The sequence below is a fragment of the Aplysia californica genome, unplaced genomic scaffold (genome assembly GCF_000002075.1).
Source record: "Aplysia californica isolate F4 #8 unplaced genomic scaffold, AplCal3.0 scaffold00081, whole genome shotgun sequence".
Taxonomy (NCBI): Eukaryota; Metazoa; Mollusca; class Gastropoda; order Aplysiida; family Aplysiidae; genus Aplysia; species Aplysia californica.
Window position 1 is genome coordinate 980,376 of NW_004797351.1, and position 25,991 is coordinate 1,006,366.

General features: G+C 43.5%; 1 protein-coding gene across 1 annotated transcript; it reads right to left on the minus strand.

Annotated features, from left to right (window-relative positions):
• Positions 1-6,009: 6,009 nt before the first annotated feature.
• On the minus strand, positions 6,010-14,935 carry LOC101856166 (nucleolin). The gene is made up of 5 exons (XM_005094401.3): positions 14,731-14,935; positions 13,111-13,349; positions 10,855-11,089; positions 9,501-9,602; positions 6,010-8,463 (listed from the first exon to the last, which is right to left on the minus strand). The coding sequence occupies exons 1-5, from the start codon at positions 14,851-14,853 to the stop codon at positions 8,383-8,385; spliced, it is 780 nt and encodes a 259-aa protein (XP_005094458.1). The 5' UTR covers positions 14,854-14,935; the 3' UTR covers positions 6,010-8,382.
• Between the last annotated feature and the right edge of the window lie 11,056 nt (positions 14,936-25,991).

The following is a 25,991-nucleotide window of genomic DNA, read 5'->3' on the forward strand; positions in this document are numbered from 1 at the left end:
CTTAAAGAAAGGCACTTGATCAGCAAGAACATTCCGAATTACCGAGTGCTAGTGCCACGTAAAAAAATGACAGTGACCAAAAATCTCTTTAATCGTGTCGCTTTTGTTCTTCAGTTAGCAAGAGAAACAGTGCAACAAATTGGGGGCTGCAATAATGTCGAGACGCTCGGTCTCCCTGTGCAACCCACACACAAAAATACAGAAGAAAGTATGAAAAAAGGTTGATATATAATATATGGGATAGGAGGCTTGAATATGGTATGTATTTTCAGTGTAGCAATAATGCAGATGGACAAGTTAAGTACAATGTGAGGATAATAACGATGATAGGCCCCATTGTGACCTGCTATAACATCCTAGCTGTAGGGAAGAAGGAAACAATACAGTGTGCATTTCAAAAACAACAGCACCCCCATGAACATAGACGTAGGTAGTGTATTCATGAACATAGATATTAGTACATTCATAAACATAGGTGATAGTACATTCATTTTAAAAAGGTAGCTATTATGAAAAAATTTTCAAACATTTTACCACAAACGTTACATAGGTCTGCACCAAATATTATCTTTAACAATGTTGACAGTTCGATAAGAGAGAAATAGAGAAAAATAGAGAAAGACATAGAAAAACAGTGAGAGAGAGAGAGAGAGAGAGAGAGATAGAGAGAGAGAGATAGAGAGAGAGAGAGAGAGAGAGAGAGAGAGAGAGAGAGAGAGAGAATAAGAAAAAGATTGCAAATGGAAATAAAGATGGCGAATTGAATACACATTAAATGATTAACGACGACACAAAATTTTTAAAGAATTGTTTGGGTTTTTTCAAACACCCATTTTTGACAGATAAATACAGACAGTAGTCAGGCTTACTTGTGTACAATAGTAGCATAGAGGTACATCCATATCACAGGTTCTGTATGGGCATAGGAGAGCTCAGAGAAGCACAAGTGAAGTTTACAGGCTCATTACATAAGAACAGTTTTACAGTACTCATCGTTATCGGCTCAGCCTAAGGAAAGCTTTACTGTAAACACCATTATGTAGATGAAGCATCAAGGCAGACTTACAGTAAACAATTTTCTCTTTCAATCCTCTGTACTTTTGCTGGAAATGACTTTGGTGCACCCAAGGTATTTTTTGCTTAGTTTTAGTAGAGGTTTTACGGTGCTTGCAACTGCATAAGGTCCAATGAATGCCAGAAGATCAGAGGTGTTACAAGAGAGTAACAAACATAAAAAAGAAGAAGGGGAGATAAGGACCATAGATGTTTCATAGAAAAGAAGAATCAAACCACGCCAAAGCACCCGCCAACCACCAACAGGTGGTGCACCTAAGCAAGCTGAGTTGTTTGGTACGTATTGAACAAACAGCAAGTATGAGAGTTTGTGGGGAGAGAGAGAGAGAGAGAGAGAGAGAGAGAGAGAGAGAGAGAGAGAGAGAGGGAGGGAGGGAGGGAGGGGGAGAGAGAGAGAGAGAAGGAGGGAGGGAGAGAGAGGGGGGGAGAGAAACAGGGGAAAAAGACAGAGAGAGAGAGAGATAGGGAGAGAATGAGAGAGAAAGAGAGAAACAGGAGGAAAAGACAGAGAGAGAGGAGAAAGAGAGAGAGAAGAGAGAGAGAGAGAGAGAGAGAGAGAGAGAGAGAGAGAGAGAGAGAGAGAGAGAGAGAGAAAGAGAGAGAGAGAGAAGGTGAAAAAGAGAAAGACGAAGAGGGTGGCAGAGGAGAGAAGATAAAGAAAAAAAGAAAACTAAAGACACAGAGAGGCAGTACTTACACACCTTTAGAACTACTGCTCTTCACGTTTAGCCAATAATGAAAACGGCGTAAAATAAAAAACAGCGGAATAACAGGGATAAAAAAACCAAAATGATGCAAACTGCCCTCAGGTGATCCTTAACTAGAACAACCTAAATCCCTCCACTTATGCACTCACTGGCTCTCAGGCAGAAAAATGAAAAGAAAAATGATCAAGGGGGAGAAAAAAGATGTTAAGATAACCCAGAGGGTCAAAGCCTGTACAGCAGGAAATACCTGTAAATGTTTGCTACACTCTCATTGGCTACTTCAACCATTTAATTCGTTATAGTAAGAGTTTCACTGTACTTGTGACACAAATAATTTTGAGAAAGGTTCATGTAAACAGAAACACATTGACACGATGGCCACAATGATTAAGTGCATATAAAAAGCAAGGCAGACAGAAACAACAGAGGAAAAGAAAATATAAAATCTCTAGAAATGAAGTACTACATATGGGTAATACACAGAGATACTACATAGGTACCATATTCACACAGATGTTACACACAAGTACAACACACTGATATTACAACCAGATACAAACATACAAGTATTACACAAGGACAGTTTTTTGTTGTGTTTTTTTTTTTTGTATGTGTTTTACGGCGCTCGCAACTACATAAGGTCATACGAGCGCACGGGACACATAATACATTTTCAATTGGTAGAAAATTTTGAATTTTGCCCGGGTGTCGGTCAAAGCCTACTCTTATCTATTTTAGGCCACCAAGGGATCTTTAACCTGCATAACTTGCACATAGGACCTCCAAGATTTTCGCCCTTGTCCGAGAAGGCTATGTGTAGATCTTTCCTACCAGAAGATCAGGGTTGTGGCTGAAAGGCAGTACTTAGAAAGAGCCAACGAGTAGCAATAGAAAAGCAGCACAAAGAGTCAGGAGCCCAGAGAAGGGGGTAAAGGAGGTGAAGGGGTGGGGGCAGAAAATGGAGACGAAAGCAAATGACAGAACATTGCTTGAGAGCATGAAAGGAGGAGAAAGGAGACAATTTTAGAGAAGAAAATTTTTCGGTCGCTTCCGGGACCCAAACCAAAGACCTTTGAAAAAGAAGCGAAAACCTTAACCTCTAGGCCACGAGAGCCCCCAACAAGGACAGTACACACAGGTAGTACACACAATTACTACACACAGGTAGCACACCCAAATATTACACAGGGTTTACATACACACATGTACCTTATTACAAATAAGAATGTCTCGTGAAGTGGAATCTAGGTCAATCACAACACTGTCTTTATGGAAGCACAAAAGTTTTGATATGCAAGAGTCAACAGGTTCTAGACATTTTAAAAGGAAAAAAAAAGAAGAAAAAAAGATAGAGAGGGAAGGGGGGGGGGAATTAAAAACCCAGAAAAGATGCAAGCAGCAAGAGTTCAGTATCAAAATGTTCGCATAACTTGGGGAAAGTTTACATGTTTCTGCAAAATTAAAAAGAAAGAACGAAAATGTGTCGCAACATAGTGGAATCAGCTCTTGACAATTTTTGGGTGAAAGTAGTTATTGCTATCATCTTGAACTTTATCTATCTTGCTTTAGATGCAACAAATACTCAATTTGCTTGAATAGAAGTAAAATATCTGTAACTGAAGAAGGTGGTGGAGGCCCCTTTTTTCAGAGAAAAAAAATTAGCGAGAAAATGGCCTTTGGTGACTTTCAAAGCTTGAGAGTCCTTGGAAGCTTCAATTTATTTTTTATTTTTGCACCTTTGATCAATGTTGTTCAGTAACATTCACACACAAATTTATTTCCAAAGGGATATCAAAGGTGTTGAGAAAAAAAACAAAGAGATAAAAATTGTCCTGCAAGAGGAAGAATGTCGGGGTCTTCGATTTCATTCTTTTGATGAGTACCTGATTTCACCACCATGACAGAATTGATTAGAAGGAACAAAACTAAATAAAAAATTTTAATGTAAAAACAAGAAATTCTGGACATATTTCACTGCTGTGAGAAGAGTGGTGTTTGTCACTTCTACGTATACAAATAATTTGGGTTGGAAAAATTTGTGACCATGTCAACAGAAAAGCTGCATTTGATAGCTGCTCTCTTGATTTGGTGACTTTGACAATGACAGATGTCAAACAGCAAATATATGAGATGGACATATGTAGAGGTTGTGAATGAGGCAGTTTGATTCAGGTGTGCCGCTCTTTTGAGTAAGACAATGTGAACTCTCTGTTAGAGCAAATTCTACTTAGCCACTTAGCCAATTACAGAATACTACATAAAAATAAAGGAAGAAGGGGGGGTTGTAGTAAAGTACTTCTACTGACGCTGTCTATTTCTTTAAGATCAAGAAATAATGCCTTATTTTAGTATCATCAAAATCAACTAACCAGGACAAACACATTTTTTGAAGCTGTCTAAATACTTAGATTTCCTTGAAGTTAAAAAACTATTCCGTACTTGCCCATTTGTAGTCAAAGAAAGTGGGGGCTCAACAAAAGGGTCAAAGAAAGATGAAATTAAATAACATTTCGAGAAGAATTTTTTTTAAAAGCAACAAAACTATAAACGTAGACAACGTAGCTGATCAAAAGAGAACTGAAATAAATAAGAATAAAAGTCTGAATAAAATGTAGGGGATTATAATATGACTTGAAGTTTAATGATGAAGTGTGAATTGATTGAGGAAACAGATAAACACTATCGTATTCACTGTCCTCTTTATGTAACAAGGCACAGCCGTAGGTTTGATGAGAGCTCTTCCACTTGTAGTAAGGGAGTACAATTTAGATATATATGAGGAAAAACAAAAATACTCATGGGGGAAACCAAACAAACAAACAAACAAACAAACAAACAAACAAACAAACAAACAAACAAACAAACAAGAAACCTTGTATGACACACAAGAGAAAGCTCACACCAGCTAACTGTGAGCTACTTAACGTATTACATATTCAGAACTTGCAGAATTATGTTCTCATGACATGCCATCATAACATTTCCACAGTGCATATTTCTTTCCCAGGTCATAAGTCAGTCATAAGGAGAAGAAAAAAAAAGAGATAAGCAGGAAAAAATCAGTATCGGTAGAAGATGTAACTACCAACTGACCAGGACAACCCTGCATCGTAGAATGCTGTTGTCATGAAGGTTTGGCTTACACAATACAAATATGTTAAGGCACTACCGCTTCACTTCAGAGTCGAAGCTCCATAAAGGACTGTGGACTCAATAACAACAACATCGAACAAATCTTTCTCAAACATCAAACAACACACCACAGCTACAACAAATGCATGATGATTATATTATGCAGAAGATTACGTGAATGACGGATCGAGGGGAGAAGGGGGTCCTGACTGTTCACTGGACGCTTCACAGACAGACAGACAGACCAACAATATTCCCATGTCCTGATTAAATGGAGAAGAACAACGAGGGAGAAACTTGCAGCTCTCATCCCAATATTTACAGATGCTGTTCATTCACTACAATGCACAAATACAGGACATAAATATTGAAATATCCATATTACAAATATATTCGCTGCAAAGGTGGGTGGGTGGAGTGGATGTGAGAAACAGCAGACATACAAACTAATTTGCACAGGCTGTATTAAGTACTCAGACATGGAAGCAGAAGCAACGGACAAACAGCTACACAATTTTTATCATAAACTTCGAGGAAAAACAATGTTAAAGCAGGCTTCTAGAAGCTTCCGGAATGCTACGTGAATGAAATTGGAACAATTAACATGTCTCTTCTTAAGTTCTTTACAGCATACACACTGGCAAAGTCAAATTCATACTCGCTTCAACTTGGTAGAAAAAGTCCAGTCACACAGTACACACTTCTGAATAATCATCTTTGCCTGAGGAAAATTATAGACCTTCCAATAATCGCATCCTGGTCATAAACTCCCTCAGTAAATAGTGTAGTCATAGTGCTCATGTTTTAGAACCTTCTCTACATCATTCTCTCTCTCTCTCTCTCTCTCTCTCTCTCTCTCTCTCTCTCTCTCTCTCTCTCTCTCTCTCTCTCTCTCTCTCTCTCTCTCTCTCTCTCTCTCTCTCTCTCTCTCTCTCTCTCTCTCTCACATACACACACACACACACACACACACACACACACAAACACACACAGACACACAAGGAAACTATGACTGACATACAAATAACCATGAATGAATGATGAAAACAAGACAGCTTGTACAACACCACAGAATACACGAAAAAACGAATGTTTATAAATTATATAGAGATATATTAAAATGAGTATCTTCAATGGTATGAAAGCTTTATGTACAAAAGCTATATAAGATAACAAAACGGGCAGACTTCCCCTTCACTGCCAAACAAGCAGTAGTTTTTTCTCCATGTCAGCAGTTAAGATAAATACATACAAACAGTCTCAAATATGCTTATGCTTGTAAAGTAACTTTAGCAAGAAAGGACCAGCTGTCCATAAGAAAGAACATTCATCGATAACGACATCATGTTTGTAAATATATATTAAACTAAGCCAGCATGCATGTATGTCTCTCAGAATACCACGTCTAGTCAAAAGACTTAAGCTAACTGTACAACAAAGTCTCTCCAGTGAAAATATTATCAAGGCTACAGACGGAATTTCTTTTGCCATATATAGACACACATTTAGTCTTACACACACACACGCACAGCTTAGTGTGAGAAATGCAGGCACACACGTACGCACACACACGCACACACACACACACACAAGTATACACACACAAGTATACCTACATAGACCAAATCGAAAGCGAAAACAGATCCGAAACAAGCGACACTTGTTCCTGTCCCCAACTGGGAGGTGATGAAAAAAGCAAAGTCAAGCCTGACATTTACTGAATCTGCACACGGTCCATTCGATTTTACCCGCCAGAACAAAACTATGTGCCTACCAATTCATCTTCACAGAAGAAAAAAAACAAAACCACACCATATTTTTCATTCAGTTTGTGATTTGTCTTCACAGATTTTAAAAAAAAATAATTTTTTAAACAAAAAACCCTGCTTACTATCGAAAGGATTTGTATCACTCTGATTTATTTTCAGAGTAAAAAACCACAACAAATTCAGAACATTTGTCCATCTCACCCATTCATTTTCCCACACAAAAAGAAACATACAACTACCCTTTGTGTCTATCTCACTCTCCTACATCAGACCAGAGAACACCCACCTACCCCACACTCAAGTTCGTCTCACTCAATCAGAAAGAAAGTCAACACATTTAAAGTGTTCCGAGCTACACGCGTACAAATGGAATCCCATCACACGTTACAAATGTGTCTTTGGTCTGAGGCAGTACTATTAACTTACTAGGCTAGTCCAGACAAGCGTCAAGGCAGGCAGGCAGGAAAAAGAACTAGTACAATTAGTCTGTGGGACGGTGATGGACAAGTAAATACAACCGAAAGATTGGAGAACTTTTAATTTAAAAAACAATACTACATTGAGAGCTCTACAACCTTTCCAAATGATTATTTGTATTAAAGCTACTGTAAACTGTAAAAAATTACTTTAGCAAAAAAAAAAAAGGAATATTCCCAGCCAGCTATCTATTATTTTTATAGAGGGTAAGTAATTATGTAAAACAGCTGATTGTGAGAGGGGGATTTCATTTTAGAAAAGATACTACCAGACTATTATCTGCAGGGCTGGAAATAGGCCAAGTCTGAAGAAAACACGGAGCACACAACCATCCTAAAATCATTGCTGTTTTTCTCCATTAAGAAAGCTATAACAAGCGTTTATCTCAAACCCTGCTCCTGAACCATAATGACTGCATTTGGAGAGTAACACACACGCGTGCATGCACTCACACGCACATAAACTCCAAACAGCATTGCGAATGAAAAATAATGATGTCAAGGAAGACGTCCACACAGGTAAGGAATTTTGAGTACAAGGAATGCATTCCTTCACTTTTCTGTCTCAGCACACTCCATTTTGTTTTTTTACTAACCTGGCCTTCAACCTAAGCATTTCTAAATATTTGCCCTGTAGGAGACCCATGTCTCTAGCTACTACAAAAATAAAACGTGTGACCAGGACTTTACCTATGTGCTGCTGATTGTGACCAAAACCACCCAAAAAAAAAAGTTTTCCTTACAAATCCCTGGTACAGTAATTGAGGTAATTGTTCTATGTTCCAACCTGTGCCACAACTTGCATCAACAAGAATGACTCTCATAATTTTGGTAGGCTTACTTGATATTAACATGAATCATAATCATAATTTTGATACCCATTATCAACATGAATTTTAATCACAATTTGGCTACCCAAATTTTAACTTGTATTACAATGATAACTTTGATATCATTATATCAACATGAATTATAATGTTATTTGATGACACACACAAACTGGGTGTGACTAATAAACCGTGTATGTTACACAAGCCCCGACCCTGCATCAATGAAATCGGTGGCACAGCATGTCATGGCAGAGACACCGTCTGAGAATCCTACAGCACTGGTACCCAACAGACCATCACCATCCACAACATTCCATAGCCAGGCAGCCCAGAAACCACCTGGAGCCTCCAGAAGCCCCAGGAGCCCCCAGAAACCCCCAGAAGCAAAATCCCACTAGAGTTTCTGTGTGAAGTTCTCTGGGAAGACACCCTTCATCCCGTCAGAACACTTGATCCCCATCTGCCAGCCATCATCCTGTAGAGAAGACATGAAGAACAGCGCCGGTTGAGTTTTAGTTTCAGGGACTGTTTTACAGTACTTGCAACACTAACAGAACATGGAAGAACCGAAGATTAGAGGAGTTGCTAGAGACTAATATACAAAAAAATAACCAAAGATAAGGATGAAAAAAGTTTGGTGGGAAAGTTGTAAGGCGCCTACAGCATGTTGTCATTAGTATTAACCTCTAATTGTGACAATTGTCATTATATATTTTTATTATTGTCATTATTATTACTATCATGATCTTCATTATTATCATTATTATTATTTTTAATATCATGATAGTAATTATGATTATGATTATGATTATGAATATTATTATTATTATTATTATTATTATTATTACTACTATTATTATTAAGTCGGAGCAAACCCCACCAGCCTGCCAACCTCCCACACACAGACTCAGTTATATACCATTGCATGTTTGAGTAAAGAGGACAGCATCAACCCAATCATGGTCAATAAGTGTAGGGAAAGAGTAAGACAGAACAGGCAGCATAAAACAGAGAGACAGAAAAGGAGAACCAACCAATGGCTCCCTCCAGCCACACACGGACGACCATGAACACGATCAGAAGGAGCAAAAGACAAACATGACTGGTGAACAGAATATACACTCTCTACACTTTCTTATTACCTTTTTGGTTTCCTTCCAATTTTCACATATTTAAATCTTCATTAAAAGACTTTCTGCATACTTTTTAACCCCAACCACAAATTTTCCAAATTGTCATTTTGGACTTTTTAAACTGAAAAAATTTAACCAAAATAAAAATTCCAGTTTCAAAATATCAAGATTTAAAAACAAAATTTTTTGAAAGTTGTGACAAAAAATAAAACAACACACTAACACCACCACGACCACCACCAATAAAACAACAACAACAACAACAACAACAACAACAACAACAACAACAACAACAACAACAACAACAACAACAACAACAACAACAACAACAACAATAACCAACATTATGAATGCCTTCATGAGGCCAGTCATGACCCACCTGCTCTTCTGGGTTCTCAAACTGGATAACAAAGATCACCTCTCCAGGGTCAAAGTTCAGCTCATCAACATCTTCTCCTGAGTACTTGTGAGTGGCTTGAACCTGCCACAAACACACAACAATGTCACACGTTAATGTACTTTACACGTCGGAAGTGACACCAACTTTGTGACTCTTAAAACACAAAATGTCTCACGTTAATGTACTTTACACGTCGGAAGTGACACCAACTTTGTGACTCTTAAAACACAAAATGTCTCACGTTAACGCACTTTACAAATGACACCAATTTTGTGACTCTGTACACACAACAATGCCACACGTCAACTTTGTGACTCTGTACACACAACAATGCCACTCGTCAACTTTGTGACTCAGTACACACAACAATGCCACACGTCAATTTTGTGACTCTGTACACACAACAATGCCACACGTCAACTTTGTGACTCTGTACACACAACAAAGCCACACGTTAACGCACTTTACATGACACCATCTTTGTGATTATCTACACAATTGTAAATGTTTTCCACACCCCATGAATTTAGAACATTGAGGAAGCAGGCTGCTTCAATCCAGGCAGGGATGGGTTTCAATATCCCAGCAGATAGGTGGAGTACCCTGCTTAAAAAACTTCCCCATTTGGTACTCCGACTCATATCTTCAGCATCAATGGTGAAGAGCCCATCAAATACATCGCCCCCCGCCCCCCCCCCCCCCCCCCCCCCCCTAATGCTATCAACATGTAATGTCATAGAGTAGAGGCAACAGACATGTGGATTCTTTGGGCACAGTTGAGAATTTCATAAAAGTAGAAGGAAAATAAATATGAGCTTGTCCTGAGAGAGGCCAGTGTGAGCCACTCACTGCTAAACACAATTACAAGACAAACATGCAGTTTTGGGGACACTTGAATCAATATGAAGGCCTATAGCACCTTGCTTTCCCTGGTAAAATAGAAGGAAAAAAGACAGGCTTAGACCAGGAACAACTTAAAATAACGAACAGATAAGTGACTGGAAAAGACAAAGGAAACACAGGTTCTTTAGAAGCATCCAAGGGGAGAAAAGAGAGGAAAACCATCATTGTCAGAGTATGTTTCAGATGATGATGAATGTTTTGTAATAATAATTATAATTCATTTGTCAATGTCTGACAATGACCAATGCAGCTGCGGAGAGGAATATTTTTAAAGCGCAATAGAAGAAATAGGGATTAAGATGACTAGAGGCTTCTGCTATGGCGAAATAAAACTAGTTCTGGCTCTGAACATTTTGCCACATTTTGAACATTTTGAACAATCTTCATTTCCACATGTGAATGTGACTGTCATTAAAGACATAGGACCTACCATATACAGCATGCCCGGGGGTGGGGTGACCTTCATCTTGTCAGTGGGCGGGGGACTACTGTACACGTTTTCCGGGTCCTCCTTCTCATCACCCTTATCATCATCAGCATCATCATCGTCGTCGTCATCATCATCATCATCACTGACGGCGGCAGCTGCTGCTTCGGTTGTGGTGGATGAAGAGGTAACTGGAGGTAGCACAGCCTCCCGAGGTTCTTCATACAGGTTCGCTTCCCTGGAGGGAGAGATAGGAGGGTAAATTTTTTAATTTTTTTTTGGTAGGTGTTTCACAGCGCTCGAAACTTCATACGGTCAAAGGAACGGGCGGGACACATTAAACATTTTCAGTTGATAAGAAATTTTGAATTTTGCCCTGGTGGCGGCTTAAACCTACTCTTATCGATTTTGGACCATCAAGGGATCTTTAACATGTGCAACTTGCACACAGGACCTCCAATGTTTTTCGCCCTTATCCGAGAAGACAAGGTGTTCAATCATACCAACCAAAAGATCAAGGGTTGTGGCTTAAAGGCAGCAGTAAGAAGGAGTCAAGGAGTAGCAGCAAAAAGGCTGTAGAAAGAGCCAGGAGCCCATAGGAGGGGGCAAAGGGGGTGAAGGGGTTGGGACCAGAAAGTGGGAACGAAAGCAGACGACAGAACATTGTTAGAGAGCAGGAAAGGAGGTGAAAGCAGAAAAATATTATAGAAGAAAATTTTCCGTCCGGTCCGGATTCGAACCCAGGACCTATTGAATGAAAAGTGAACACTGCAATCTCTTGACCACAAGAGCCTCCAGACAGATAGAGAGACAGAAAGACAGACAGACAGAGAGAGAGAAACACACACACAGATAGAGAAAGATAGAGAAAGAAAGAAAAATGTTTGATAGAGTAAAGAGAGGCATATCAACATAATAATTGTCCTTTGCTGCAGAGAAAAGAGTGAGACAGACAGACAAAAACAACAGAAAAGGAGAAAAGAAGCACATACCACTGCACTCCAACCACAGACAAGAGAGAGAGAAAAAAAAAGGGAGGAGGGGGAGAGAGGCAGCTCAAAAGGCAGGACACCTATCTCCGACCAAGCTAAGTAGGTCAAGAGTCGAGAAAAGTCTCAAAATAACGCAAGTTCAAGACTCCCTCCACCCCCCAGAGGGAAATTCAATTACTAAGAACAAATACGGGGGAAAAAATCAAACAGACTCCTGACTCTTTCTGCAGCCTTTCTACTGCTACCCCTTGGCTCCTTCTTACTGTTGTCTTTCAGCCACACACAACCCTGATCTTCTGGTAGGAAAGATCTACACCTAACCTTCTCGGACAAGGGTGAAAAATTTCGGATGTCCTGTGTGCAAGTTGTGCACGTTAAAGATCCCTTGATGGTCTAAAATCAATAAGAGTAGGCTTTGGCCACCACCCAGGCAAAATTCAAAATTTCCTACCAACTGAAAATGTTTAATGAGTTCTGCACGTTCATACGACCTTATGCAGTTGCGAGTGCCGTAAAACATTTACCAAAACAAAAAGCAGTGGCTCAAATCTGATTTCTCAAACCCTCCCTCAACCCTATTCCACCCCACCCCCCTCACACACATGCAGTTTTTTGCCACCCTAGTCATTCCTCTAAAAAGTGTCAGTGTTTATACAATAAGCTTTGAAACTACAAAAAGCCAGATCACTTGGGAATGCACCAAATTGTTGTAATTTGGAATCTCAACACACAATACACTGGAGATGTAATTCCTTGAAAAAAAAAGTGTCTCATATTTTAAAACGATACAAAGTGTCAGAAATAAGTCAGGTATGCTTGGGGGATTCCTATTTTGCTTTTATCTGTGCAGCTGTGCACCATGGGTGAATACAGGTTTAAAAATTGAAATAGGATACTGATGGCTCATTTTGAAATATTTTATAACAATTAGTGGCAATCAAAATCAAACCCTTCCATTTAATCAACTTAAATGTTCCAAATCATGCAATTGAGCTCCATCATGTTCTCATGAAAATTGAATCGTAACGCAAAGATTGGGCCGCCAGAATTTTATAAAAATAATATTATAAAGATTACAAAATGAAAAATGGAAAAACAAATTTATAACGATTTCTCAAAATAAAGCTTATGGCATTTAAAACCATTTGGTTTTCATGAGTCAATTACTCCTAGCCCAGAGTCATCATCATCAAATAGACAACGTCACTGATTCCACCCAAAACTGCGCTGTACAGATTCGGATAATCAGTTTCACCACAACACTTACGTAGCATCCGCCACAGCTTTCCCTTCTGCTCCAAGCCCAGAGTTGTCATCATTATTATCATCATCAACTTCATCATCATCATCATCATCGCTAACATCCCCGTTCCCCACTGCACCGACAGACTGTCTGACAGCAGGGCGGGGCGGTCCTCCCGAACCACGGTCTTCTTCTTGTGAGCTGGCCTGGTGGTTTCCATTCAGCATTTCAGACTGCTCCTCATCATCATCCTCAGCATTGTTCTGAAACAAATAAGACAAATGATATAACTTTACTGCATGAGTTCAACTTCCTGTGCAATACTGTAAGGTTATTTTAAGAGACAGGACCTCGAAATTTAACACCCATCACTCATAGACCTGAGCTAGGAAGAATGAAAGCCACAAATATAACAGAAAGCATAACTCAAAGTTAGTCACATGTGTAATAACCAGTATTTGATTCATAAGGACAGTTTACAGTCACAGCAGCATTTTAATTTAAAGTGAAATTTTTTTTAACGAAAGTTTTTGTGATAGTGCAATTGTGTTCTTGGTAATGTTCTCTTCTATTGCTAGCTGATAAAAGTGGATCAATTTATACAAACAAAAGCACAGATTATTCAATGGCATGGTAAAGCAGTCCATGAAATTAGAGCAGAGGGTGTTGAACAGGATTAATTAATAATGAGGACTACAAAAAGAAAAGAAAACAAAACAAAACAAAAGATAAGAAAACAAAACAAAACAAAACAAAACAAAACAAAACAAAACAAAAGATAAGAAAAAGAGAAAAAAGTAAAAGAATAGAAAAGAATAAAACAACAGCATAACTGATCAAATTTCAGGATTGAGCAACCTGAAAGAAACTGCACGTTTCGAATGAAACAAACTTCCCAAAAGCTAACTCAATTTCCAAAGTAGCTGCACTTTACATGCAACAAAGACCTTAACTAAGACTTAGAATGTAAATTGACATCAGATGACAAAGTATGTGAACTTACATGGATATATTTTTACCAGGCAAAATAACCACCGAATACAGTATGTCTAAAAATCTTTCTTTTTTAAAAAAAAATCAGTTTCTTACGCACACAAAAGAACAAAACAAACAGTCTTAAAAAAAGCAAACTAAGAAATTTCACGTGCATGCAAGGATTTTTAACGTTACAAAAGGAAAATAATCAAAGCTAAAACAGCACACGAAAAGGAAAATTCAACATGCCTTAACACACAAATTCAATTATGTATATGTACATTATACAAGTAGAGTTCAAACAGATAACATTACACCAAAAAGCAAGTTCATAATTATAACACTTTAAAAAACAACACACACACACACACACACACACTGATTACCATTACGTATAATAGTAAAGCAGAAAAGTTCAAACTTGTCAACAAAATGAAAATAAAGAAACTACAAAATTGTCGACAGATTGAGTAAAAGTACAGTTTTTACCCAAACACCTTCTCACTTCACGACGAGCAGAACCCACTGTTTGTTTCTGTAAGACACAGTTGCAGCCCCATTGTGACCCCAAACCTTCTAAAGGGAGATGAGGAGGTGGGTGGCGACGCTTTACTTTTACTCAGACTGCATAATGGAAAACAGGACCTATGAGAAGCCAACACGAATAACCTGGGAGAGGGGGCGTAAGGCCTGGAGTAAGACTGGGGCAGGACGTACACTAACTAGCCCACAGGAAGCCCGTAGCAAGACGGCAGAGAAGCTTGGTAGGATTTCCAACCAACACGCGTTCATCTGTGCAGATTTCCAACCTACACGCGTTCATCTTTGCAGATTTCCAACCTACACGGGTTCATTTTGGGAGATTTTCAACCTACACCCGTTCATCTTGGGAGATTTCCAACCTACACATTCATTATAGTGTAACACACGCTCATTTTCGAGTATCTCTAATCAACACATCTTCCATCTCATTGGAGCTCCAACCTACACACGTTCATTTTAGCGAATCTCCGACCTACACACATTAATCATGGTATCACAAGTTTATGTTTTAGAGGATTCCCAAATCTAAACACGGCCATCTTTGTGGAGCTCCATCCTATGCATGTTGAACTTTGTGGACATCCAGAATATCAGCGCTGCCAGGTTTGGCCGTTTTGTTTTTCGTCGTTATACCAGTCCAAATTCAGGTAAGAGACACCATCTTTGATGGCGAAATCAAACTCTCGAACTGAAATTTCTCGACAATTTTTGAACGTCTCAACTCGGTTTCCACTGTTTCACTCCACTTTCAACTAAAATCGGAAAAGAAGCGGCAGCACCTATATTTTCATGTCCAACTGCATTAGGACTGCATCCGTTTCAGAAGTCCAGGAGAGGTCATACCCCCAACCCATACCCCCCCCCCCCCAACAACCCAACTGAATAATGCATGCACTCTAGTCCTGGTCTTAGATCCAGATCTTATGTAATCACCAGCCAACACACATCGTTGTTGTTACTTTTGTCAGCCTAATTATTTTCATCAGCACCGATGACATTGTTAGTATTATCCACACTGATATTTTTGCCGGCACGGTTACATGTGCACTTTCGTCTGTGTTGTTACTTGTGCTCTGCCATCAATGCCGCTATGCTTTTCTTCTCTTGTTTCAGTTATCGATATCATCTTCGACGTCACTATTATTGCCTTGACCACGGTCCCCACCCGCGTTGTTCTCGTTCACGTCGGCCCGACTGGAGGAGCGACCACCACGACTTCTCTTGCTGTGTTTGTTGACGCTGTCTATTTGTCCCTTCGCGTCGAGCTCCTCGCCCAGCCTGGCAGCACGCTGCAGAGAGTTTTTGTACCCTGAACTACTGCTGGTGCTGGCTTCGTGGACAGAAGAGTCGGAGACAGAAGAAGAACTTTTCTCAGAGCTCCCGAATCGTTTTGAAATAGTACTGTCTTCAAAACTGGTCAGTTCGGCAGAGACAAGTTCCTCGATATATTCCAGTTCCTCGATACCTTCAACGTCCTCGGTAAAATCTAATTCCGTGAGGAAACTGGCGGTGGTCCATAGAGCGGTCTCTTCACCGTCTTGAGACTCGCACAATGTCATGTTGTCAGACTCGGCATGGGAGTTTTCATCAGACTCACTTCGGCAGTTCTGAAAGTTGGTTTGAACATTTTTAGAGTCCGTCCGGAAACTTTCAGATTGGTAGCTTTCAGATTCGGTATGTGCATTTTCTGACTGAAAGTGTTCAGATTCGGTTTGGCTATTTCCAGTCTGGGCGTTTTCCGATTCGGTTTGTAAATTTTCAGTCCGAACGTTTTCATATTCGGATCGGGCATCTTCAGTCCCCGGGCGTTCAGATTGGAATTTTTCAGATTCACCCTGAGAATCTCTAAACTTTGTCTCTGAGTGAACAATTGGATCCTCCCACGTCTGATGGGAAGATATCCCTGTCGTATTTGCAATAGCCCCGCCACTGTGAGGGGCCTCGTTTTGGCAGCCGCTAGCAGACGGGCTGGCAAACAATTCGCTGGCCCGCTCAGACAGCGCTGCTAGGATCAGGGATTCTCCCACTGATCGGAATGACGACACCCCGGGGTCACACTGCTGAGAGCATGACGTCACTCCGGTCTTGAAGTCCGCCGCTGTGTTGTACATCTCCTCCACAGCCCAGTCGGAACGGTCGTATGACATGAAAGTACTGTCAACAATCTGCGTTGAGTTCTGGCAGTTCGTTGTATCGCTGGCTGTGTTGTTGGCGGTATCGCGGACTGTATCATCGCTAACGGTAGTGTCGTTGATTGTGTCGCTGGATGTATCGTGGATTATATCGTTGAATGTACCGTTGACAATATCTTTGAATGTGCCGTTGACAATAATAATATCATTGACTGTATCGTTGACTGTATCACTGTAATAGCTTCTTTCGAGTAGCTGGGATGGGCAGACAATGGACGGTCTAATGCTTGAAGATGGGCTGGGACACAGGCCATGAAAAACGCTACCTGGCACATCAGAACTCGGCGTCAGGCACCCTGGGTTCTTCCCTGAGATGACGGCCTCCGTCACTGAGATGAGCTCTCTGGTCGAAGTACGTCTTGATCTGCCAGACGTACTGGACGGGATGGGAACCTGACCTGTCTCCGCAGTACTCCCTCTATACTCACCCCCGTGTGACCCCAGAAGTTCAGGCTGGGCAGTTCTATAACCGCTATCGACGCACGGGTCACTCCTGCCTTCCACCTCCAGTTCTGTATTGCGGCTCTGTTTCGTTGAAGACGACTCTGATCTGCACGGCGTCTTATAAGGAACACGGCGTTTCTTTACCCCCTCGCGATCTCTCTCTCCACTAATAGGTTTAGAGAGAAGATGCCCTTGTCTATCAGAGGACGGCTTCGACTCACGAGTGGTCTTGGAACTGTGAGAAGTATGACACCGTTTTCCTTTCCCTTCACGCCTGTCACTGTTACTTTTACGTCCTCTCGCGAGAGACAAACCGCGGTCATGTGAGACGGAGCTGGAAACCACTCCTTTACTACGGTCTCTTTCCCCACCCATTTCACAAGCTCTTTCTCCGCCCCTTTCCCTATCTCTTCCTCCACCAATTTTAAGAGCCCTTTCCCCACCTCTTTCCTTATCTCTTCCTCCATCCATTTCCCCACCCATTTCTAGCACGGGCCTGTGGTCAGAACACACAGACTCGGATGACCTATTGGGAGGGGAGCACAAACGTCCCTCCTCCTCCACATTGTCCTTTTGGATCAGCAGTCTGTGCTCTCCACTGACGGCGTGAACCGACACTGCCCGTGTCTTCTCCGAGCTGTTGGAGGGTGACACAGGGAAAGACGCTGGCTTCTGATCATACGTTTCTTCACAACAACCGTCATGAGATACCCCGAGAGAGGATGCGGCGATGTCTAGCACGGAATCACTCGGAGAACACGAGGAGTACGAGGAAGGGGGCGAAAAAACGGCCACGCGACAAGAAAGTTCAGTTGTGTTTTGTTCTGAGATGCAATCGCCCACAGACCTCGGTTCTTTCTTACTAGGGTCGCAACCGGGTTCAGAGTTGTTACACCTAAAAGAATTACTGTCCCGACACTCTGTGGAGACGAGTGGGATAGAGTTAGACAAGGACTCGGAACTGACGAGACAGACGGTAGACTGGGAGCTCAATACACATCCTGTCCCTTCCCCCATTGACGTATTTGTCTTTCCTGTCGACGACACATTCTGTACAAAGCTGCTATTACTGCTACAGTCCTGACAGACTCCAGAAACCTCTGGAACGTTTCCATCTGTGCTCAGCAAAGTAGCGGAGGGACCAAATTGTCCAAGATGTCGACAGAGACAGAACTCGGCTCCATCCTTCACGTTTCTACCATCGATAGTGTCTCCCGATTTTTTGTCGCTTTCAGACACCCCAGCGCCGGCAGAATTACACTGGGTCGAAAACGGTGAACAGTACTCTCGGGGCAGCCCATTTCTCTCCGGAACAGACTGACAAGTAGCTGCTCCCTTCTCTAAAACAGCTTTCGAGTTCTCAACAACGGCGTGCCGATCCTCGACAATGGCATCGCCAGACAAAGTGAAAACCTGGGTCTGTTCCTCTACACGGGTGCACCTTCCTATCGCCTGACCACTGAGTATTTCATGACGACGACCACCAACATCGTCATCACCACTCTGCTGTCGCGTCCTGCCAGGCTTGTCAGAAGACAAAAACGACGTCGTCCTCACCACACCCACGTCGCCCAGCGCACACGGGAATAGAAGCCCGCCGGCCACGCCCGAGGCGATAATGCTGCTGTCGCTGCTCCACAGACCCGAAGCCGTCGAGTCCGGTATGGTCACAGACAGAGACTCATGAGAGAGGAGAGAAGAGAGCTCCCCACTGTCCTCCCGTGACGGTTCACACTGTTTCAGTGACCACTCGTCTTCATTGACTATACCGAGTCGGGAGGTCGGGTCGTCATAGTTGTCTCCGGACTCATCACGAAACATGTCTACGATAGTCTCAAGTGTTTTACCGGACTTATCACAAACATCCGCTATATTGGATGATTTACAAACATCCGCTTTCCCGAACGTATTACAAACGTCCATTATACCGGACTTATCACAAACGCTTGCTGCAGTTCTGGATGGGATCCCGCTAGACAAAATGTTACGAGTGGTCTTGGAGGCCTTCTCGGCTGTACCTGACGACACAACACGTTCCGTTGGGTTCTGGGACAAAGCAGTGACAAACGAGTCATCGTTGTCAGAGACAGATTTTCCCGAGTCTTCGAGGACCGTACGTACGTCTGACTCAGTCAGAGCACACACGACGTGGTCAAGAGCGCCTTCAGCTTTCTGCACATTTACCTCCTCATTACAAACAACTTTGGTGCGGCCAGCTTTTACTGAACGACTTGCAGATACGTTTGCCTCTTCATGTACGTTTGCCTCCTCATGATAAAGACTTCTGGAACAACGGACTCTAAGTTGAGAACCAGCATTCCCGTTTGCCACTTTTTTGACAAAGAGACCTTCTGTGCAATCGAATTTTATTGAAGCAAATGTAGCTACGTTTGTCTTTTCCTTTACACAGAACCTTTTGAGACCACTGTCCTCCACGGTTAGAATAGTAGCTTCGTGGCCCGCCTTTTCAGCTTTTTCAGCTTCAAAATCTTGTTCGCAATCGCCTGTTACTTCCGGGAAAACACCTATGTCCGAATCTTTGTTACGCCAAAGAGCAAGATAGTCCTCACCCTTAAGTCCTGAATTTGGCATACTGTCAATACACGTTTTAGCGCAAACAAGTGGGTCCTTTCCCATCATCTCATTCATATCACGAGAATCTATCCTTGGGCTTCCAACCACACATGTGTGTTTTTGCTCGCACGTAGCGGCCACCCTTCCGTCCACGTCCTCTTGCCCTTCGCTGAATGCAGGTGCCAGAAACGACACTATCGACTCAGCCATGCTGCCAGAGTCGTCAGACACACTGGCCACGCTGAAAAATCTGGGCAGCACACTCGAGTAACAGTCCAGTGAACGAGCTACATACCTCAAAGGGAGCCTGGCACAATCTGTACACATAAACTCTTCTTCTTTCTGTTCCTCTCCATAAAAACCTCCAACAGGAATCACACAACGTCTTTCCCCTCTACAGCCGCTCATTTTCACCCCGAGCTCAAAATAAGCAACATCTTTTCCCACGGATGGGAAGGTTTCGTCAACTAAATCGTCACTTCTTACATCGACATCACATACACTGCCAAACTCATATTTAATATCTCTGATTTTCACGACAAGGTCGCTCTGGAGGCTGTCACTCTGGCATTTGTTCTCCACCAAACCAACAATTCCCGCGACCAGCGCACAGCTATCAGCCCATCCTCCTTCCTCTGTCTCAATACTAAACAAATCTGTCATCTGTGACGAAATATCAATTTGATTTTGTTCGTATTCTTCGGCGATCGGTGTTAATGAAATAACCACAGTAGGCTTATCAATATCGCGCGATGGATTAGTTTGCACTGTCTCATTCTCTCCATCCCTGCCCTCAGCTATTGAGAGAACATGTAGGGGACGTAAGTCATGCTGATCAGTTGGATACTCTCCTGGCCGGCAGTAGCGGGGACTCCTCCCATTTGCCACAACAATATCAATATCTACTTGGTCATCTGTGGCGGGCAAACAACGAGAGGTCCTTCCGATTCCCTTACCCTTGATCACGTCACTAACACAAGGCTGAAGACAGTTGTGTTGCTCCTCCCTCTCAGTGCCCCCGGTGGACGACACATCCATGTACACAGGTGTGTCACAGAGAGGTTGGGCATCGTCACGCACAAGTGTGTCACAGAGAGGTAGTACATTGCCATATACGGGTATTTCCATAGAGGGGCGGACAGTGTCTTGTACAGGTGTGTCTATAGAGGGTTGGATATTGTCATGTACAAGTGTATCCGAGAGAAGTTGGACTTTGTCTTGTACAGGTGTTTCCATAGAGGGAAGGACAATGTTTAGTGCAGGAGTTTTGGCTTGAGGGAAGACACCGCTACCCACAGCCGTCTCAACAAGAGGAGGATGGGGACTGTCAGACGCAATCACTTCGACTGGAGAAGGGTTCTTGTCAGTAGCAGTCGACTCACAGATGTTGTTCAACACGTGTGCCCCAATAACAGGCGTCATAGCGCCACATACACGGGTCTCAACAGGAGCGGAGGAAAAACCATCCACACAGGACACAGACTTTGCTGACAAAGCAGAAACACCCTGATAATCCGCTTGCCCTACAAAATCCCCTAGTCCCGGACCAACGAAGGGAACATAAATGCAACAGTCTGAATTTTTAGAACCAGCACCGTTTTCCCCACTGAGCTTTTTGCTGTCAGTGAAAAGAATGTTTGTGCCGAGACGCCTGTTAAGATGACCCTCTCGTCTCACTACATCACACTCATCGACAGACTGGACATTCCTTCCTGCCGTCCGCGCACGAGAAACATCGACGTCTGCTTTCTTGTCAATACCCAAGGAAGGCAACTCTGTACTTTGCGCCACAAAAGTGTCCCGATCGAAGAAGGAACCATTTGATAACGTATTAACCCGGGCTCCTTCGTCTACACTGGCACACTGTCCTACGTCGTCACCATGTTCTCTTCGATGACAACCATCATCACCACAACGTCTGAGGATCGATTCTTTGCCATGTCGCTTATTGCCGGCTCCCTCGTTTTCAAAATCATACTCCACCACTTCGCAATCCGATAACGTGTGTCCACACATCTCAGTGATGGGGCCAATGTGCTCCGTCAAACTGCCCGACGTTGTGTATCCTTGTCCGCATGACACATTGGGGAGACCCCTCGCTGTGGCACACAAACTTACCACTTGCCTATCATAACAAGGCATATCACCACCGTCAATGACGTCATCACAACAGGGGGGATAGTCACAAAAAAGATTGGGTATAGAAATATCATCAACTCCCGAAGGAAGCCAGCTTTCTACATCTCTGGCTGTGTCCACAGCATCAACAGAACAGCCTCTAGAACGCAGAGTGCTTTGGTTAATAACGCCCACTGTACGTATATTTTGGTGTCCTTGTAAATTCCCACCATCTCTTTCTCTATCAGTAAACACATCCTTTGTGAAGACACCCTCCGAATCAGTATACTTCCGAGCGGTTTCTTTCTTCACACACGCGTTACGACACTTGACGCCACATTCAGCTATACTACCGCCACACACTTCTTCAGGACGCTCGACGTCTCTTCCTGCCACTACCAAACGCAATCCAAACTCGAGTTTGTTTCCTTTTTCCGAACCCAGGCCCAGGTCCTCCCATACAGTCTCCAAGACACACGTGTCGGCGTCAGGAGAAACACACTCACACTCCTCCGGGCACATTGACTTCTGCATCTCTCCATCACCCCTCTCAACGCTGGCCACAGCATTGTCCTGAGTGTTGACCAAAGTATAGTCCGGGGTGTTGACCACAGCATTGCTTTGAGTACTGACCATATCATTGCCTTGAGTATTGACCATAGCATTGCCCTCTGAGCTGACCACATTATTGTCTTTAGTATTGACCATAGCATTGTCCTGAGTACTGACCATAGTATTGTCCCGAGTGTTGACCACAGCAGTGTCTTGGGTGGCTACCTCTGACCCCACCATATGAGGTAAACTCAACCCTCCACAAAAATCCAACCGGTTTTTATCGTATTCCTTTGACTGGAAACATGAAGATATGTCAACCTCAGTTCCGAAACATTCGGCGGCTTCTGACACAGCTCTGTTTTGTGCAGTTCGTTTATAAGCGTTATTCTGCTTCTGGGCATGTAGATCAACACTCTGTCCACGGGAAGATCTGTTCCGGTAGAAACCTTCCTCGACACGATTGTCTTTGTCCCTGAACGCGTTGTCAAATCCAGCCAAATTCAGATCACGCTCGGGGGGACTAGAAATATTGACAAAACTATCGGCTCTATCGTTAACACCCTCCGACATGACATGCTGCGGGATATGCTCAACTTGAGACACGTCCCTTAAAAACTCCAACTTCTCATGACAAATCTCTACTGCCATACCTTGAACCTTCGAGCTGTCAGATTTATTTTCTCTTTCCGTCGCCGGGATGTCCTTGTCGTGAAGGGAAGAGTTTCGGGATTCACACTGAGTAGTGACTGAAGACTCATTTCCTTCCCCCACCTCCACACTCTTCGTGCCCTGAAAGTGGCAGACGCCCACTCCAGCACCGGGGATCGCAGACTCATTCCCTGCACCTGTCTCGCCAGTAAACGTTTTCCCATCTTCGGACACCCAATGGGAAGACGTAAACATAACGCCGTGAGTCTCCAGAGGCGCACAGACCCCGGGATCATCGACAGATGCAACAACCAACTCTGGCAGTCCGCTAACTATATTCTGGTTAGTATCACTGCCACAGGCTGGGAAGGGGAACTCTGACACCCCTAGAGAACCACTCGGGGTAAAAATACCAACAAAGGAATCTCGCGGATGAGATCTGTCCCTCTTGTTAATTGAACAAAACTCTTGTATAGGATCATTAACAGCACAAAACCCTTGCACTGGATCCATATCAGCACAAAACTTCTGTACAGGATCATTACCAGCACAAAACTCTTTCATCGGGCCACTTTCTACAGTTTCTCCTGTGCCAGCACAGTGAACAGACGTACAGCTCTTCATAAGTCCACCATTTTTGTTTCTCTCATTACCGACAGAAAACTCATGCATGTGTTTCTTTTGGTCCATTCGTCGAGAGAGAGCGGTCTCGGCCAGTGTAACGCTACAGGCGGTGCCTACACTGTCTGTCTTTTCGCCCAAAAAGCTACCAGACACGTTCAGTGTGGCATCCTCTTCCAACAGCTCACATGGAATGTCTGAATCACCTCGTCCGATTGTTCGAGGGATATCCATGTCGGTCCTCACGGCGCGGTTACTACAAACCGGATATTGTGTGATGTGTCTCTCCCTAATATCGGACCAGCCTCCAGCCCATTGTGTTTCCCCGAAACTTTTTTCAGAACTCTCCACTCCAGTAGGAAAGCATACAGCAATGTTTGTCTCAACATTATCCACAACCACGAGGTTTCTAACAGCGTCCTGGCTGTCTCTATGGCCACCTGACTCCTCATACTGCTGTGAATTTTTCACCTCCGTTGTACCGCTGTCAGCTGGCACAGATCCTGGACATTTCAACATTTTTACACCACTGTCTACACAGCAAACCTCACCGACATCTGTGGAGTTTTCACAATCAAGGTGTCCTACATGTGGCCCAAAACTATCTCCAGAACGTTGCGTTTTAGCAAACAACTCGTTTACATTCTCATCAGTATTACGTCTACTTAAAACCCAAAAGGCCTTTTCCCTTTTTTCCGATTCGGTAACAATTTCTTTGTCTGGAAAACATGAAGAGATGTCATGTGTGACCGATACATCAGTGCCAGCCATGAAATTGTCACCATTCACAGCCACAGGCTCAGGGCAAACATACGATTCACCGATATTCTTTGCTTGACTTCTTTCTGACGGGCTCACGTCTTCCACGCTAACACGCGAGGGGACAACAGAATCTATGCTCGTGGTAACGCCCGGTACCGAGGTATGCGTATCACGTAATAAATCGGCAGCAGTAAGGTGACCACAGGTAGCCTCCCCAATCATATGTCCACTTATAACTGTCGTATAAGTACGCGAAGGAGAAACAGCTCTTTCGTTAGTGACGATGCGGCATCCATTAGTTGACACGTCACCTTTATACATCATCCTGTCCTGGGTGTCTAGAAAACTAGCATCAGACCCAGACAGCTGCACACTATGCATGTGCAAATGAGATCTGGCAGTGTTTGTTTTCGGCACGACGTCAGGGGACGAGAGATTTACGTCATAATCAATAAAGACAGGTGAGTGGCTTTGCTGGTCGTCTCCGTCTCTCCGCCGACACGAGGCAACATGAGGAGGGTCCCCGAGGCGGATGGACATGGCAGATCGGGCAGAGATAGCAACACTTCGCGGCGAGGCGTTAGTGCATGTGTCACTCTCCTCAGTACTGGTCAGCTGATCCTCCTCCTCCTCCTCGTCCGGCAGAGTGGCCAGGAAACTCCTACGGTGAGCCAGCGATGCCTGGAGACTGGCCGGAGACAGATCTCTGCCTGAACTTCTGGACACAGACGATGCAGGCCCCGCCCCCTTTCCTGCGCTTCCTTCCGGGGACGACTGCTGTACGGCCGTGTTACTGCTGATTGTGCAGACGATGTTCTCCGGCGAGTTCGTTGACCACACTTCCTCTCCCAACTCCTCGGCAGACTCTAGCTCATCCACGCTGTGTGCCCGAGAGGAATCTCTGGACAGCGACCATGTGTGGAGGCGTTCCGCCGAGGACATGTCCGTCCCGCTGCTGGCGCGAGACTGGATGGACCCGGACCTGTCCAGCATGGGCACGGACATCTGGAGCCGGGACATCATGGCGTCGTGGAGGGTCAAGCTTCCCTCCCGTTCTTCCGTGCTCACTGACCACAAGTCGCCACCCGCCTCCTTTTCTTGTCCCCCTGTCTCCGGCCAGTTCTTCGGAAGGCCTCTTCTTCCTCCAACTGCTCCTTCTTCTACCTCCCGCGGTCTCTCCTGATTCCTCTTACCGTTTTCAGAAGACAAAACTGCAGACTCCGGATATTTCCTCATAGGTTCATCAGCCTCGTGGGAAGCTGTTCTCTCCGGCACGCCAAGGACACCACTACCACAGCAGCCAGAACGACTAGCACGAGCACCGCCAGCGCCGTCTATCAACAACATCGACCTGTCCAAAGCCGCCTCCTCCGACGTCCTCTTTAGGCCCGAGGCACCGCGTGACACAATGTCCTGGAGAACGTTCTGGAAATGGCGCTCCAGCTGACCAGAGCTGGAAGCAGACGCACGGCT